At 41.4% G+C, this 14,198-nt stretch overlaps 1 protein-coding gene across 4 annotated transcripts in view; it reads left to right on the forward strand.

Moving 5' to 3' along the window:
• Positions 1-13,416, forward strand: part of AMOT (angiomotin) — a 66,566-nt gene extending 53,150 nt beyond the window's left edge. For all 4 annotated transcript variants that reach the window (XM_079124832.1, XM_079124829.1, XM_079124831.1 and 1 more), the window contains 4 exons: positions 5,935-6,057; positions 7,248-7,480; positions 8,645-9,352; positions 9,668-13,416. In XM_079124832.1, the coding sequence (XP_078980958.1) occupies positions 5,935-6,057; positions 7,248-7,480; positions 8,645-9,352; positions 9,668-9,765 (1,162 nt within the window). In that variant the 3' untranslated portion in view covers positions 9,766-13,416. The remainder of the gene's footprint in view (positions 1-5,934; positions 6,058-7,247; positions 7,481-8,644; positions 9,353-9,667) is intronic.
• Positions 13,417-14,198: the final 782 nt, after the last annotated feature.

Below are 14,198 nucleotides of genomic sequence, written 5' to 3' on the forward strand. Positions count from 1 at the left end.
TTCTAATAGTGCCACAAGCAAACATTCCAGATTTGAACTGTGTGCTTTCTTTTCCTGTCTTCTTTTTTTTTCTCTGTGGTGTTGAAGATTGAACCCATGAACACAGGGCTTTGTGAAAGCAAGTGCCCTACCACTGAGCTGTATACCCCCAACCCTTTTTAAAAGACTTTTGTGACAGTCTTACTTAGTTTCTGAGGCTGGCCTCGAACTTCAGATCCTCCTGCCTCAGCTTTCCGAGTCTCTGGTGTTACAGGCATGCACCACCACATCAGGCCTGCATGCCTTTTTTGCGTGCTACCAATCCAGCCCACGGGAGAGACAGAGAGATTGAGATTATATTCAGATTCCTATAAAATGAGAGAATTGAGCCAGGTGATTCCTCCAGACCCTTCTATTTCTAGGACTAAACTATATTTCTAAGATAGTACCTAGTCTGCTTTGCTGTGGAGATTGGTCTCCTTTTCCTCTTTTGCTTTTCATGAGATTACAAATTTGGGAGGAACATTCAAAAACTTTATTTCAGAACCTGTGGGCTCTTCTGCCTGTCCTGCCAACATTTCTTCCCATTCCTTTTCCATTTGTTACCTTCTTCCTCCCCACAACCTAAATGTAGGTACTTGGCAAGGTTCTGTCTTTTGCTTCTTTCTGTGGTAAATGCTTATATTTGCTTTCTTTCAAAATACTTTTAAGTGCCTATGTTATTGGTAGCTGATGGAAAGTGCTTAAAATTTATTTAAGGAGGGAAAGAAAGACAGACAGAAAAGAGGAGAAAGGAAGAAGTGAAAGAAATGATTTCTAAATGTATAATTTATATCCCTAAATTTAAGTGCCTTATTTTAATGCACTGCTTAGTTTCTGTGTATTCTACTAATATCTCAAACTTAATATATTCCAAACCTAATAACTCACAGGTAAATGAAGAGTTTCTCAATTAGGATATCTTACTTAGATGGTATCAGTGGTAGTGGTAGAAGACAGAATATTTTTTCAATAGATTATTAGTTGCACATGAAACAAATCTCATTTAGTTGTACAATTTGATTCATGTTGGTAATTGAATATAACAATGTAGCTGCCACCATGGTCAAGATACAGGACACATTCTGAAATGACCTTGTGCCCCTTGAGCTTGATCCCATTTTCTCCAGACAATGATTGATCTGCTTTTTATCGTAAAATTGTAATTGTCTTTCCTATAGTGTCATATGAAAGGAGTTGCATTGTGTTTACCTGTTCTTTTTGACTTTCTGTGATCAGCATAATTATTTTGAGAACCATCCAGGTCAATGCGTGTATTAATAGTTCATTCTCTTTTTATTGCTGATTAGTGTGCTATGGTACCACAGCTTATTTATTTATTCACTTGATGATGGATATTTGGATTGTTTCCAGTTTGGGGACATTGTGAATAATAAAAGACATTGTAACATAAGACAAGTTTCTTTTCTCAAATGAGAAGACATGTATCAGGTGGTCTTTTTATACCCCTTCAGCACTTTGATTCTGTAGAGCACCTTTTGTCAAAGGGAAAGCTGCCGATGCAATGATTTCAGACAGGACCCAAAGTTTAGCCTTAAAGGGTCCAGGAGAAGGCATTTAATCCATACGGAAAGTGTTGACATTGCCCTTCATCCTGAGATGCACCTAGATCCCAGATTTACCAACTCTGTGGTATTGGACAGTTGTATAAGTAGGTGAATTTTACACTTTATGAAAAGTTAAGAGGGCTGGGGGAGAGAGAGAAAAGAGTTCATTGATGATTTTTGGCTCATTTAAAATTAGTATTTGATACTTAGAGGATTAATGGGGATTTATATTATTTATTAAAATGTGTAATGCTTACTATACAAGGTGCTCTTCTGAGCATTTTACTTTTCTTTTTTGGGGGGCACTAGGGATTAAACTCAGGGGCATTCGACCACTGAGCCACATCCCCAGCCCTATTTTGTATTTTATTTAAAGACAGAGTCTCACTGAGTTGCTTAGTGCCTCACCATTGCTGTGGCTGACTTTGAACTCACGATCCTCCTGTGTCAGCCTCCTGAACCACTGAGATTATAGGCATGCACCACCACACCAGAATTTTACTCTTATTTCTTATCCTTGCAATACTTTGAGGAAAGTACTGTTGTCCACTTGACAAATGGAGGAAACCAAGGCACAGAGGAAGGGGCTAAATAATTTACCCAAGATCACACACAACTACTAAAGGATTTAAATCTACATTTTTGTAACCTTAGCTGCTGTACTTTGCTGCCTCCTAGATATGGTGTAGCTCAAAGATGGTGAAATTGGGATCATTAACTCTTCAATAAGATACTATTTGAGACATCATTGTTATTATTATTATTTGGTCCTAGGGATTGAACCCCAGGATGCATTACCACTGAGGTTAATTCTATGTCCTTTTATTTTTTTGAGGCAGTGTGTCACTAAGTTGCTGAGGCTTGTCTTGAACTTGGAATCCTCCTTCCTTAGCCTCCTGAGTCACTGGGATTACAGGTGTACACTCTCATGCCTGGCTCGAGGTTTATTATTTTCTCACTTGGAATTATTATAAACAATCAAAATGATGCCTATATCAAGGCTCCTCTCTAGATGCTTAACATAGATAAGGGAAATTACGATTGATAAAATTCTCTCTTCATTCCCAGAAGACCCATTTGACAATGCAGATTTTGAGTTTCAGTTCAAAAACGGTGAATTTATTTCTAAAGAGCTGCAAAATGGTAACAAGGTAACATACTGGCTGACCATGTAATATTTTTATTTGCATTTCCTGAATCAGGTCATTATCTTTGTCCAAACTTGGCAATGATTGATTTGTATTTTGGGCAAAGTAAATTCAGCAAAGGAGGAAATAAGGACAGGGAGAGCAGAAGTAGAAGCTCCTCAGACACATTACTCATGGTACCTGTTCCTTCTTGTTGGCAGCTCTCAGTTTGTATCTTCTGCTTTCCTTTCATTCTACCTTCTGTCTTAGTCAGCCCTGTTCTTTACTGTGACTTTTCTATAATAATAACAGTGGAAATAACTTTGTAAGGGTAATCCTGACATCACCAAGATTCAAGTTAGAGTCTCAAGACACTTGCACTCCAATGTCCCTAAAATCACAAGCCATCACAACACTTTCAACATCATCTTCTCAGTTTCCTATGACAGCAAATGGTATGCCCTTTTTCCTAGATAGTCTAATTAGAAATAACAAAGTTTTCATTCATTTTTCCCTCTTCCTAACACCCCCATTCAATTAGTTTCCCAGTTCTATCAATTCTACCTCCTACAACCTGTTTCCATTTCCCTTGTCACTTCACCAGTTCATGTTTTCCTTATCTCACTGGGATTATTGCAATCACCTCGCCAACTTGTCTGCCTGATTCCAGTGTCTCTCTCCTCTAATCCTTCCATCACATTTTAGCAAGAGATAATGCTGTTGTCCTAAAGCCTGGCACATATCAGTTCATTCCTCTTGAAAAGCTGTAATAATTTTCACTGCCTCTTGGAATAAAGTCCAAGCTCATTCCTTTGTCTTGCCTTGCAAGTTTTCTGAAGTCAGAGCCTAGTCTTTTTCCACATGTCTTCCCTCGGCAGCCTCCCAGCAACTTGAAACACTGATCCACTTATGGTAGGGTCCATGTATTAAGTAAATAAAAGGATCCTGCCCACAGGACGAGATGAACTTGAAGTTTAAACAGTCACTAGGTGTTTTATTTAGGAGCTCATGGGTGTCATTCTGGAGAGGAATTTGAGTAATGTGATTGGAATTACTTCATTGGAGAAAGGAAGGATAGAGAAGATGACTAGGATGGGGTATTCACAAAAACCGTTTACTTAAGAATTTGAGATGGGGCATGTGAAGTTCAAGGATATGTGATTCGGTGCTTGCAGGTTGTTTTGAGAATGTAGCCAGCATCTTTGTCCTGATGTTTTTAAGGATGGTCTCAGAGTATTGGAAATAGCACCTTCAAACAATGTGCTTGCCTGCTTTTTCCTGAGCCTTTGGCTTACTAGCCCTAGTCTTCTAGAAGGAAGATTGATGCCGAGGGCTGTCCTGGCAGCCTTGTAGGAATTCACTTAAGTGCCCCACATTTTCAGGCTCCATTCCTGAGGAGTTCACAGTGTCCATGTCAATTAGCTGGCAGGGCTCTGTGTACCCGAAATGGTCTTTTATGCAATGAAAGTGGCAGTAGGCCAGCATTAGTTCCTGTAGTGACAAACCGTACGTTCAAGTCCCCAGTGTGCACAGACCCCATGCTCTCTTCGAGAGGCCTGGCTCTAAAGGCTCAGCCCTCAGTTCACATTGGCACTCTGCAGTGCAGGAATAGCCTCCAGGATTATACAAGGGCTGGAATTTTTTCAAACCATACTCTCCACTATGTTATTTTTCTACCTTTGCACTTCTAGCTTAATAATAAACAGCTTTGTTGAGTGCTTTCACTTTGTATGATGCTCTGTGTTTTACATGCATAATTTTATTTTATCCCCTACAACATGAAGATATAATTATGGTTTCCATTTTGCCTATTAGGAGACTGGGGCTTAGAGCTGGTAACTGACTTTCTGAGTTCATTAAGCTTTTCAGTGGTAGGGTACTTGGGGAATCTGGGACTTGACCCCGGTGTCATCTGTAATCAGAGCCCTGCTCTCAAACACTACCCAATGCTCTTTCCTCTCAGAGTATCCAGTAGGGCTACAAGCAGTTGAATTGCACTGAAGGAAGCATAGAATTCTGAGATGCTAAAATATTTTGAGCTTAGCAAATGATGAGAGCCATTGTATTCCTTCCACTTCTTGCTCTCCAGTTATTTCACCATTCCAACCTCACATATAAGGTGCAAGCTCTTATGGGAGCAGTTGTTTTGTAGAGGCTTGCCCAAATTCCCCAACCTTTGTGTCAAAGGTTGTTCTGCTTGTTCATTCCCTTGCCACTTTGCCCCATTGCCCCCATCTGCACTGGTCACAATCTCGAAGCTAAGAGAACATAGTTGCTGCCTGCAGAGAATGTGCCCAGAGTTCTCCCAACCTCTCTTCATTCTCCTAGGAAGTGTAATCAAGTAGGACCCCAGTTCACTGTTCCTCAGCCTAGTGTCTGATTTCCTGTATGACCAATCTAATTCCATCTGTGTTCTCCTTAATCCTAATCTCTCTCTCCCACTCCCTCCCTTTTTCCTTGTCTCTGGTTCTCTGTCTCTCTCCCTCTCACATATGTGCAATTTTCATCATTCATTGGTCTTTGAGTAAATGGCCTGAGACACTTTCAGATGGAACATGATGGTCCCTTATGCAGCTGGGACTCTGGCAAGACAACAGTCACTTTGATGGGGTAGAGTCATTGATTTGGTGCTAGCATGTTCCAGATGTAGATTAGATAAGGAACCAAGTGGCACTGAGTCAAAGGCCCTCTTTGTCCACTCACACGTCCTACCTGATCTTTGCTGTTGACGTGCCTATTACTTGTTTGTAGCACTCACTCAGGTGTAGTTACTGATATTTATCTGCAACAATAAGCTACTTAGTAACCCTCTGATTTCCTTTAGAGTCTAACTTTTCCCTTTCCTGACTGTCATGAGAATAAAGTTGAATATGTACATATTCCTGTTACTTGGTCATGATGTAAAAACTTGAATGGGCTACCTTCTAGGTATCGGGAGGACGTCTTTTCCACTTCTGGAAGCAAGCATGTGCACATTTCATAGAATACCTCACTAACTTTTGCAGCCATGTCATGACAACAACCTCTTCTACCCTGAAAGCTTAAACTTCCTATTTTGGAGACCCTGAACCCAACAACTCACCCAGAACCCAACTGTTCCCAATGTGATTGATTCTAACTTCAGGCTTTCCAGGAAAGCTTCCTTTGACTTAGGAGGGAGATAGCATTTGTTGATTTTGCTGCCTGCCCACCATCATCATCACTGCCTTTTTCCTCCCCAGGGACACAACGGCCATCAACCACTCTCCTAACACTAGCTATGACACAGCTCTAGAAGCTCGCATCCAGAAGGAGGAGGAAGAAATCTTGATGGCCAACAAGCGTTGCCTGGACATGGAGGGAAGGTAAAATATTGATCTGGACTCTGATAGATCTGAGAAGTTGGTATAGAGACCAGATAGGTCATTAGGGAAGTACAAGCATCTTTATTCATGGCTGGAGAACCTGATTATGCAGCCATACCCACCCCCCCCTACACTGACAGCCCATTACTTAGAGTTTGAGATATGATGACCTTGACCATTCCCACTAACTGTGGAACTCCAAGAAGGGTTACTGTCCCCTGGCTTTCCTAATTGCTTGCCATCTGCCTTCTGCCAGAGATGAATTGTTGACATTTTTACACTGGGGTATTCTTCTAACCCTGCAACCCAACCCTGTTACACAGCAGACTACTCAGGAAAAGAACATCCATTCAAACTGGCATGTAGGGCACCTGATGCCTCTTAAACCCAGGATCATTTGCTTTTGTTTTGTTTGTTTGTTTGGTACCAGGGATTGAACCCAGGGGTGCTTAACCACTGAGCCACATCCCCAGCCTTTTTTTATATTTTATTTTGAGACAGGATCTTCCCAAGTTGCTTAGAGCCTCGCTAAGTTGCAGAGGCTGACCTTGACCTCCTGCCCCAGCCTCCCAAGTCACTGGAATCACAGGTGTGCACCACTGCACCTGGTTTCAGGGTCATTTACTTACTACCTGAAGGTCGTGGCTCATTGACAGAAGGCCTCAACTTCTCAATGAACACATCGTTTCCATTGACTCAATTTCTTCATTACAGCACCTAATACATAGCTTCTCTCATATCCTGCCTTTCTTTTTACCAAGACTCTGCTTTGACATTCTAAGGTGTAAGAGACAGTTCCTGGATTCTCTGTTGTATCCATTTAGATGTGCAGAAGGATATTTTTAGAAAACCCCATGGCACACCATTCCTTGTCTTCTAACTCAAAACTCAGACTAGACTACCCCTTAGTGAGAAAGATAATGGGAGCTCAAGTCCACGAAGGCAGCAAGATCAGAGCACAAGAGGTAGCAATAAGGTTTTTTAAATTGGTTCTTTTTAGTTATATATGACAGTAGAATCCATTTTGATATAACATACAAATGTGGAATATATCTTATCTAGTTAGAGTACTATTCTTATGGATGTACATGGTGGTGGGATATACTATGTTGTTTTCATATATGTACATGGAAAAACTATGTCAGATTTATTTCACTGTATTTTATGTATTCTTTGTCTTTGACTTCTAGGATCAAGACCCTCCATGCCCAGATTATTGAGAAAGATGCCATGATCAAAGTACTCCAGCAGCGCTCCAGGAAGGAGCCCAGTAAGACAGAGCAGTTGTCGTCCATGCGGCCAGCAAAGTCTCTGATGTCCATTTCCAATGCCGGGTCAGGCTTGCTCTCCCACTCATCCACCCTGACTGGTACACCCATCATGGAAGAAAAGCGAGATGATAAGAGCTGGAAGGGGAGCCTAGGTAATGACAGCAGAGAAAGATCATAGTGACACATTGTAGAGGGGAAGATGATGTAGGTTGGGATTTTTTTTCTTCCAGAGGGGTTAGCTATATCAGGGGCTCCTCCACACTGTGAATTCTCACAGTGAAAACATTGAGACCAAAGTCTAGTAAACATGAATTCTGAGTTCTATTTGAATAGGAAGGAAGATCATTTCAATTTCACCTTAAAGTTTCAGATTTGGCCTTTGTCACATAGGACCTTTGTCTTTGTCCAAAGCCCATGTGGCCTTTGTGTTATTCGAAATTTCAAATTTTTTGCATTTCTCTGTTCCTTTTTCCCTATAATAGGAGGACCCAGAGTCCTCATTAAACTACATTGAGCTGGGTGACAGTTTTTTTTGTTACCAGAATGTTCTGATATGAAAACAGAATGTACTTTTTCATTCCATTCCTGGGCAACAGCATCAGCAGCTGGAGCAGCAGCAATTACTGATGTCTGTGTGTGTGTGTGTGTGTGTGTGTGTGTGTGTGTGTGTGTGTGCGCGCATACATATGCACTATATATGCAATATATAGCAACATATTATAAATAATACGTATTTTATATATTATATAATATATAAATATAGTTTATATATTTTTATTTTGGCTCTCCTTGTTGTTTTAAATGTCTCCCTTGGTCCTCTGACCCTTGAAGTGTCCTTTGACTAGAGTAAACATTTGGGGAACCATAGTCATGGTCTGAACCATAGATCACACGATTATTAACACTGTCATGTGTATCTATGGGTTTCTCCCCTCCCTCATCCTTTTCAGCTCTCTGCTAATGTGTGGTGTTGGTTATAACTGGAACCAAATAAAATTCTGACAAATTGGTAGAACTTAATCACCATTGAAAAATAAACCAAAACAGATACCCAGACACTTAAAGGCTTAATACAGTATGCTGAGAGTTGAGTAATGAGGACCAGAAGGGATCTTCTAAGATGGAAGGCAACTTTTCACCAAGGTGGGAGGTGCCTCATTCTGGAACTTCACTAGAGGCAAGAAATAAAGGATTTAGACCCATTCCTTTTTCTCGTGAACTCGTGCAAGGGAGAATAGCTAATCAAATACCTGGGTTGGAATCACCTGTTATTTTTATTGGTTGTTTATATTTTTTGTATTGTTTTTCATCTGTAGGTATTCTCCTGGGTGGAGACTACCGTGCTGAGTCTATCCCATCCACACCTTCGCCTGTGCCTCCCTCCACTCCCCTGCTCTCGGCTCACTCCAAGACAGGCAGCCGAGACTGCAGCACCCAAACCGAACGTGGAACCGAACCGAACAAAACTGCAGCTGTTGCTCCCATCTCTGTTCCTGCTCCAGTTGCTGCTGCCGCCACTGCTGCTGCCATCACTGCCACCGCTGCCACCAACACCGCCACTGCTGCCACCAACACCACTACCATGGTAGCTGCTGCTCCAGTTGCTGTTGCTGCTGCTCCAGCTGCTGCTGCTGCTGTTGCTGCTGCCCAGTCTCCAGCAACTGCTGCTGCTATTTCTGCTGCTGTTTCTCCAGCTGCTGCTGCTCAGTTTCCAGCTGTTGTATCTGCTGCTGCTGCTGCTGTTGCTCCTGCTGCTGCTGCTGCTGCTGCTGCTGCTGCTCAGGTTGCTCCAGCTGCTCCGGCTCCGGTTCCAGCTCCAGCTCCGGTTCCAGCTCCAGCAGCGGCTCAGGCTTCTGCTCCGGCTCAGACTCAGGCACCAACTCCAGCTCCGACTCCGGCTCCTACTCCAGCTCCAGCTCCAACTCCAGCTTTGGCTCAGGCTGAGGCTCCTGCAAGTCCAGCTACCAGTTCTGGACCACGCCGTTTGTCTATAACAAGTTTGACCTGCAATCTAGACAAGACAGGTAATAATCATTCTCCATGACAAGTAGTTCGGGTTCCACCCGCAAATACAGATGTATTTGCTGATGCCTGCATATAGAGAGAGTTGGCCATTTGGACTGAGCTTTTCATGTTCCAAAGGGGATTCCTCAGAAGAGGGAAAAGAAGAAGGTCTGAGATGGGAACAGGCATGAGTAGGTGCTAGTGTTCCAGTAAATGAAGTTCCCAGACAAGTCACCTTGCCATGGGCTTCATGAAGGTTCTAATGCCATCTCTTTGTAGAAATTTGGGTTTTTACCTTGTCCCTAAATGTTCTCTAATCCCTTGTTTCCACATAGATGGTCCTGCTTTCCACTCCAATACTCTGGAAAGAAAAGCTCCTATTCAGATCCTGACACAAGAGCCTGATACAGAGATGGTGGAATATCTCATCTGAGTGGCCCAATCAAGAGCTGCAGTTTCTCAGCAAGGATGCTTTTAATAATTTTCTCCTTTTGTTTGTTCTTATTTTGAGGGTGAAGATAAGGGTTGGGGGGAGGGAATGTTTTTTAAAGGGACTTTTTATTGGAACAATGTAGTACTTTAGTGATACCATATGAACTCCAGTCTATTCTTGACTCTTTAGGAAGTACTTCTAAAAGATAAATTGATGAGAATGTGCTCTAAAGTTTATCGTTTGGAGTTATACAAATACTGGGACTGTTAACAAGTAGATATACATCAATGTTTTCAATGTGCTTAAAGTTGCTTTAAAATGTCCCTATTTGAGATCATTTTCATTGAAGAGCACAGTATGTGTAGAAGACAGTTTGGAACATGTAGTTTGAAAGTGGGAAGCCAGAGAGAACTTGAGTGTGTGCTGTTTTGTCTAGTAGGCAGCCACAGAAAACTCTCGCTTCAGGCTCACGAAATGGAATAATTTTTGTAGCTATGTAAGTTGGACTAAAGGTAGGGAATATTGGGGCATGAAAGGGTGCTAGAGCTAATTCTCTCTCCGAGTTGCCCAGCTACCCTGCCCCAGCAGATTGTTATTGATCTTCATTTCAGTGGTGCTTTGGAAGTGGATTTTTTGGTACCCTTTTGGAGGTTCATGCATTCATATATGTACTCTGGAGTAATTTATGCATTTGGATAATTAATATATTGCTTTCAGATGCTAGGAGAGTAAATTAACTAAGTGATGCACAACTTCCTGTCTTGTAGGGAGTTAAACATCAGGTGCCTTGACGGACAGTTGCGTGAGATTTTGCACGCAGTTTTCTGTGGTTTGGGTGTAACCATGAACAGTGCTTACTTGCCTTTCTTAGGATCAGTCAGCTTAGTGTTTATTTCTTCTACAGCATAGATTCACTGGTTGGGTCACCAGTCTCCAATTGCCAATTGTGGGCAAGTGAGGAACATTTTTGTTGACAGGTTGAATGCTTTGAATTTCTGGTGACTACTTTAGAATAGTTCATTTTGTTTTCCTACATTTTTAGCATATGTCTGAATAGGCATATGTGACTGTCACCTCCAAGGGAATAGCATCAGAAGTCCAAAGTACCATGCTGCAGTCAGGGGAGAGGTTGATTGCAGCAGTCTCTTCAACTACCTCTTCTCAGTGCCAGTGACTCCATCTTGGAATCCCTTTGGGAAGCAGCAGGAAATGTGCATGTGGGCAGGGACCAGTGGAGGCCTTGCCATAGGGCTGCCTCAAGGGACACCAAGGGATGTCAGTTGCCGCAGGTCCCTGCCCCGTGTCACCTCTCTGCCCTTCATTAAGGTGACAGATCTGCAGATAGTGTCATTAAGATCAGTTTGCAAGGGTATAGGGAGGGTGAGGGGCGGGGGGGGGTGCTAGGTAAGGGTGGGGGCGGGTAGATGTTTGGGGATGTATTAGTTAAAATCCAGACTAATAGAAGAGTAGCCTGATATATTACGTCATGAGCCATAGTGTGGGAAGGAACTTTAGCATTGTAGCCCTATTCCCTGATTTTAGTGGTGAGGAATATGAGACTTGGAGAGGTTCAGTGACTCTTTCAAGATCACACAGCACATCTGTCCATTGTCCATTCTCCCAATTACCATGCTTATTTTGGAAAACTCCTATACAAAAAGGAAAGCCTATTTTAAGAAAAAAGCATCTTCATGGTCCAGGGTATATGTAGTCTATAAAGCATCCCTGGATTGAGTAGTTTGTCCAGGATTCTGAATTTTTCTTTTGCCTCTCCTGCAGTGCCTTGTACAAGGTTTTCCCTTTCCTGATCCTCATTTCAATATTGACTCATATGAAATGTCCCCCTAAGAAATCAACTCCACTTCTTTTCTCTCTCTGAGATTGGGTATCTCGGGTGATCTTACAGGGCTCCTCTGTGAGAATAGGAATGGTGTGACCAGTATTCTTTTGTAGTTCATAATTATCTTCCAAAGGAATTACTGTGTGTGTGTATGTGTGTGTGTGCACAATAGGGATGGACAAGAGGGAAGGTGTTTTGATTTTCAGCCAATCTTTTCACATTTTCAGTAATAAAGTGATCATCCCACACATTCATCCTCAGTTACAAAGTGAATGACAAGAGCAGTTGTGCCTGTTCTCATTCATACTACCCATTTATGAGGATACCAAACCTCAAATAGTAGAAGCAGCAAGTAGCAAACTTCAGAAAAGCTACTTTCTGTCCACACAAATAAATCAAAATAATAATAAACCTTTCATGGTGATAACACATTGCCAGAATTTTTGCTGACTCTGGGAGCCATGATTGTAATCACATTCTGTAAGGTGACAAATGTCATATATTCCACACTAGGTGACAGCCATCTCTTTAGACACATGTATTTGGGGGAAAGGAGGAAGTTCTTGCCTAAGTACTATTTTGAACTTTCTACAATTTCTCTCCCCTTTCACAACAGAGGCAGTCCCTCTCTGCTCAGTTTTCAGTTCTAGGTAATTTGCTAAAATAATATTTTACATTTAAGAGATGGAATATGACCACATTGTTGTGTTCTATTTATGCAGAAGATAGATTCTACCTTTTCAGAATATCTTTAAAGTGTCACTTCAAAAGTTCAGTTTTATGGGAGAAATTTCAAGTTAGCCACCTTTTCACAGTTGTGTGGATGTAACATTTGTAATCCTCTTTCTGGATTCCACCTATCCATACATTTTACTGGCACCTCACAGGACAAGAGGGTGACCTTGTCTTAACTTGTACTGCCTGGTAGTCTATGGGGACCTTCGATTTCAGTTATATACCAATGTCCCATGTCCAGGAAAACTTCATTAGAACAAACTTTACTTGATATAAAACTCCTGTTAACAATGTTCTGGAATTAAAAGTAGCTTGAACTTTCTTTTACATTCATATATCTTGATTATTGTCTTAATGAAGGATTTAATCCCAATGCTGCTTTTGAGCTTTTGAGTGACAGGAGCAAGAACCTGATATATCTGCCATCATCTGCCATAGGAAACCCATCATGTTTTCTTTTTGTTATTACACTGTTGGGTGGGTATAATAATTAGGAAATGAACAAACTGATTGTTCAAACTACTTTTTCTTAAGAGCCTAAATCATATGACTGCTTGAAGTATATGTGTACTAACTTGGATAAATTTAATTCTCACATCCATAAGCCATACAATCTCCTGTTGTCTCAAATGCTCATTCATATGTGGAATGTTACTTAAGATGTGTGTCTTCTTACTGAAAGTGTTTTCAAGGGAAAGCACCAGCTGTGGGCTAATTTCCACCAATTTCAGTCCTCATGATCCTTGGAAATATATCTTCCAAGTACCATCCATCATCAGTGGGACAAGTGTTGGGAGTTTGTTTATTTTCTTCTGGTAGCAACGATGGGTTACATGGGGCTCTCAAACCTCCTTCTGGCCTCCCTTGTGATTAATGGCATGTGTTTGTAAAGTGGATAGCTGGGGTTGGCAGATGGCTAGAGAAGAATTGCCTTTGGTTTTAAATGTATGTGGTCCCATAATGATTGTAATCCCATTCTGTAATCGACAGAGCTAGTTCCAATAAAGTGAAGCAGGTTTAAATCCACTTTGTGCCTATCTTTTCACTGACAATAAAGTTAGCTGTTTTAACATGCAGTATCGTGTGGAAAATGTTTTTGTGTTTACCAACAGAAGCTTTCTTTGTGCTGTATTAGTGATTAATTTCAATTAATTGTGCAGAGAAATTACTGTTCAAGGACAGTGTGCAGTAGGATTTGCATTTTCTTGAAGTATGGGATGTGATTATAGATCATAAAGTATTAAGACAACACCACAGGCCACATGCTCTAATTGGTCTCTTTATATAATTGGGCAGTATATATTAAAAGCTTTACATCTTTTCATCTCCTGGTTCCAAAGGATAAAATGATGGCCACCCAAAGCAGAGAATTCAATTTTGGTTAGCATTTTGGAAGGCCCCTTGATAGCCCTTTTCTACCCTTGTTCTTATGCCAATTCATCAGTTTGGGTTAGGGGAACTTGTTATTAAAAGCAAATCAAAACTACAAAGAAGTTGGCTCTTCACTGAAAATGTTGAAGCTGCCTTTACACTGCCCTTTCTGGGCCACCTGTTTGCCAGTGAGTTCTGAATCTGACTGGTGAGGAAAAGATCCCCAAGGACGGGGCTGGGGTTATATAGCTCAGTGGTAGAGCACTTGCCTAGTATGTGCAAAGCCACAGGTTCAATCAGCTGTATGCAAAAACAAAAACAAAAATTTCCCAAGGACTTTGAAATGACATGTTTGCATAGTGACATTGAACTGATTGGTGTTGCAGAAGGGATGGGGCAGGGCTAGAGAATTCATTCAACTGTACATTGGATTTCTTATAAGTTGGGCTTCATCCCCTCCATATTTATGATGAGGTATTTGAAAACT

Source organism: Sciurus vulgaris, assembly GCF_902686455.1.
Source record: "Sciurus vulgaris genome assembly, chromosome: X".
NCBI classification, from domain to species: Eukaryota; Metazoa; Chordata; class Mammalia; order Rodentia; family Sciuridae; genus Sciurus; species Sciurus vulgaris.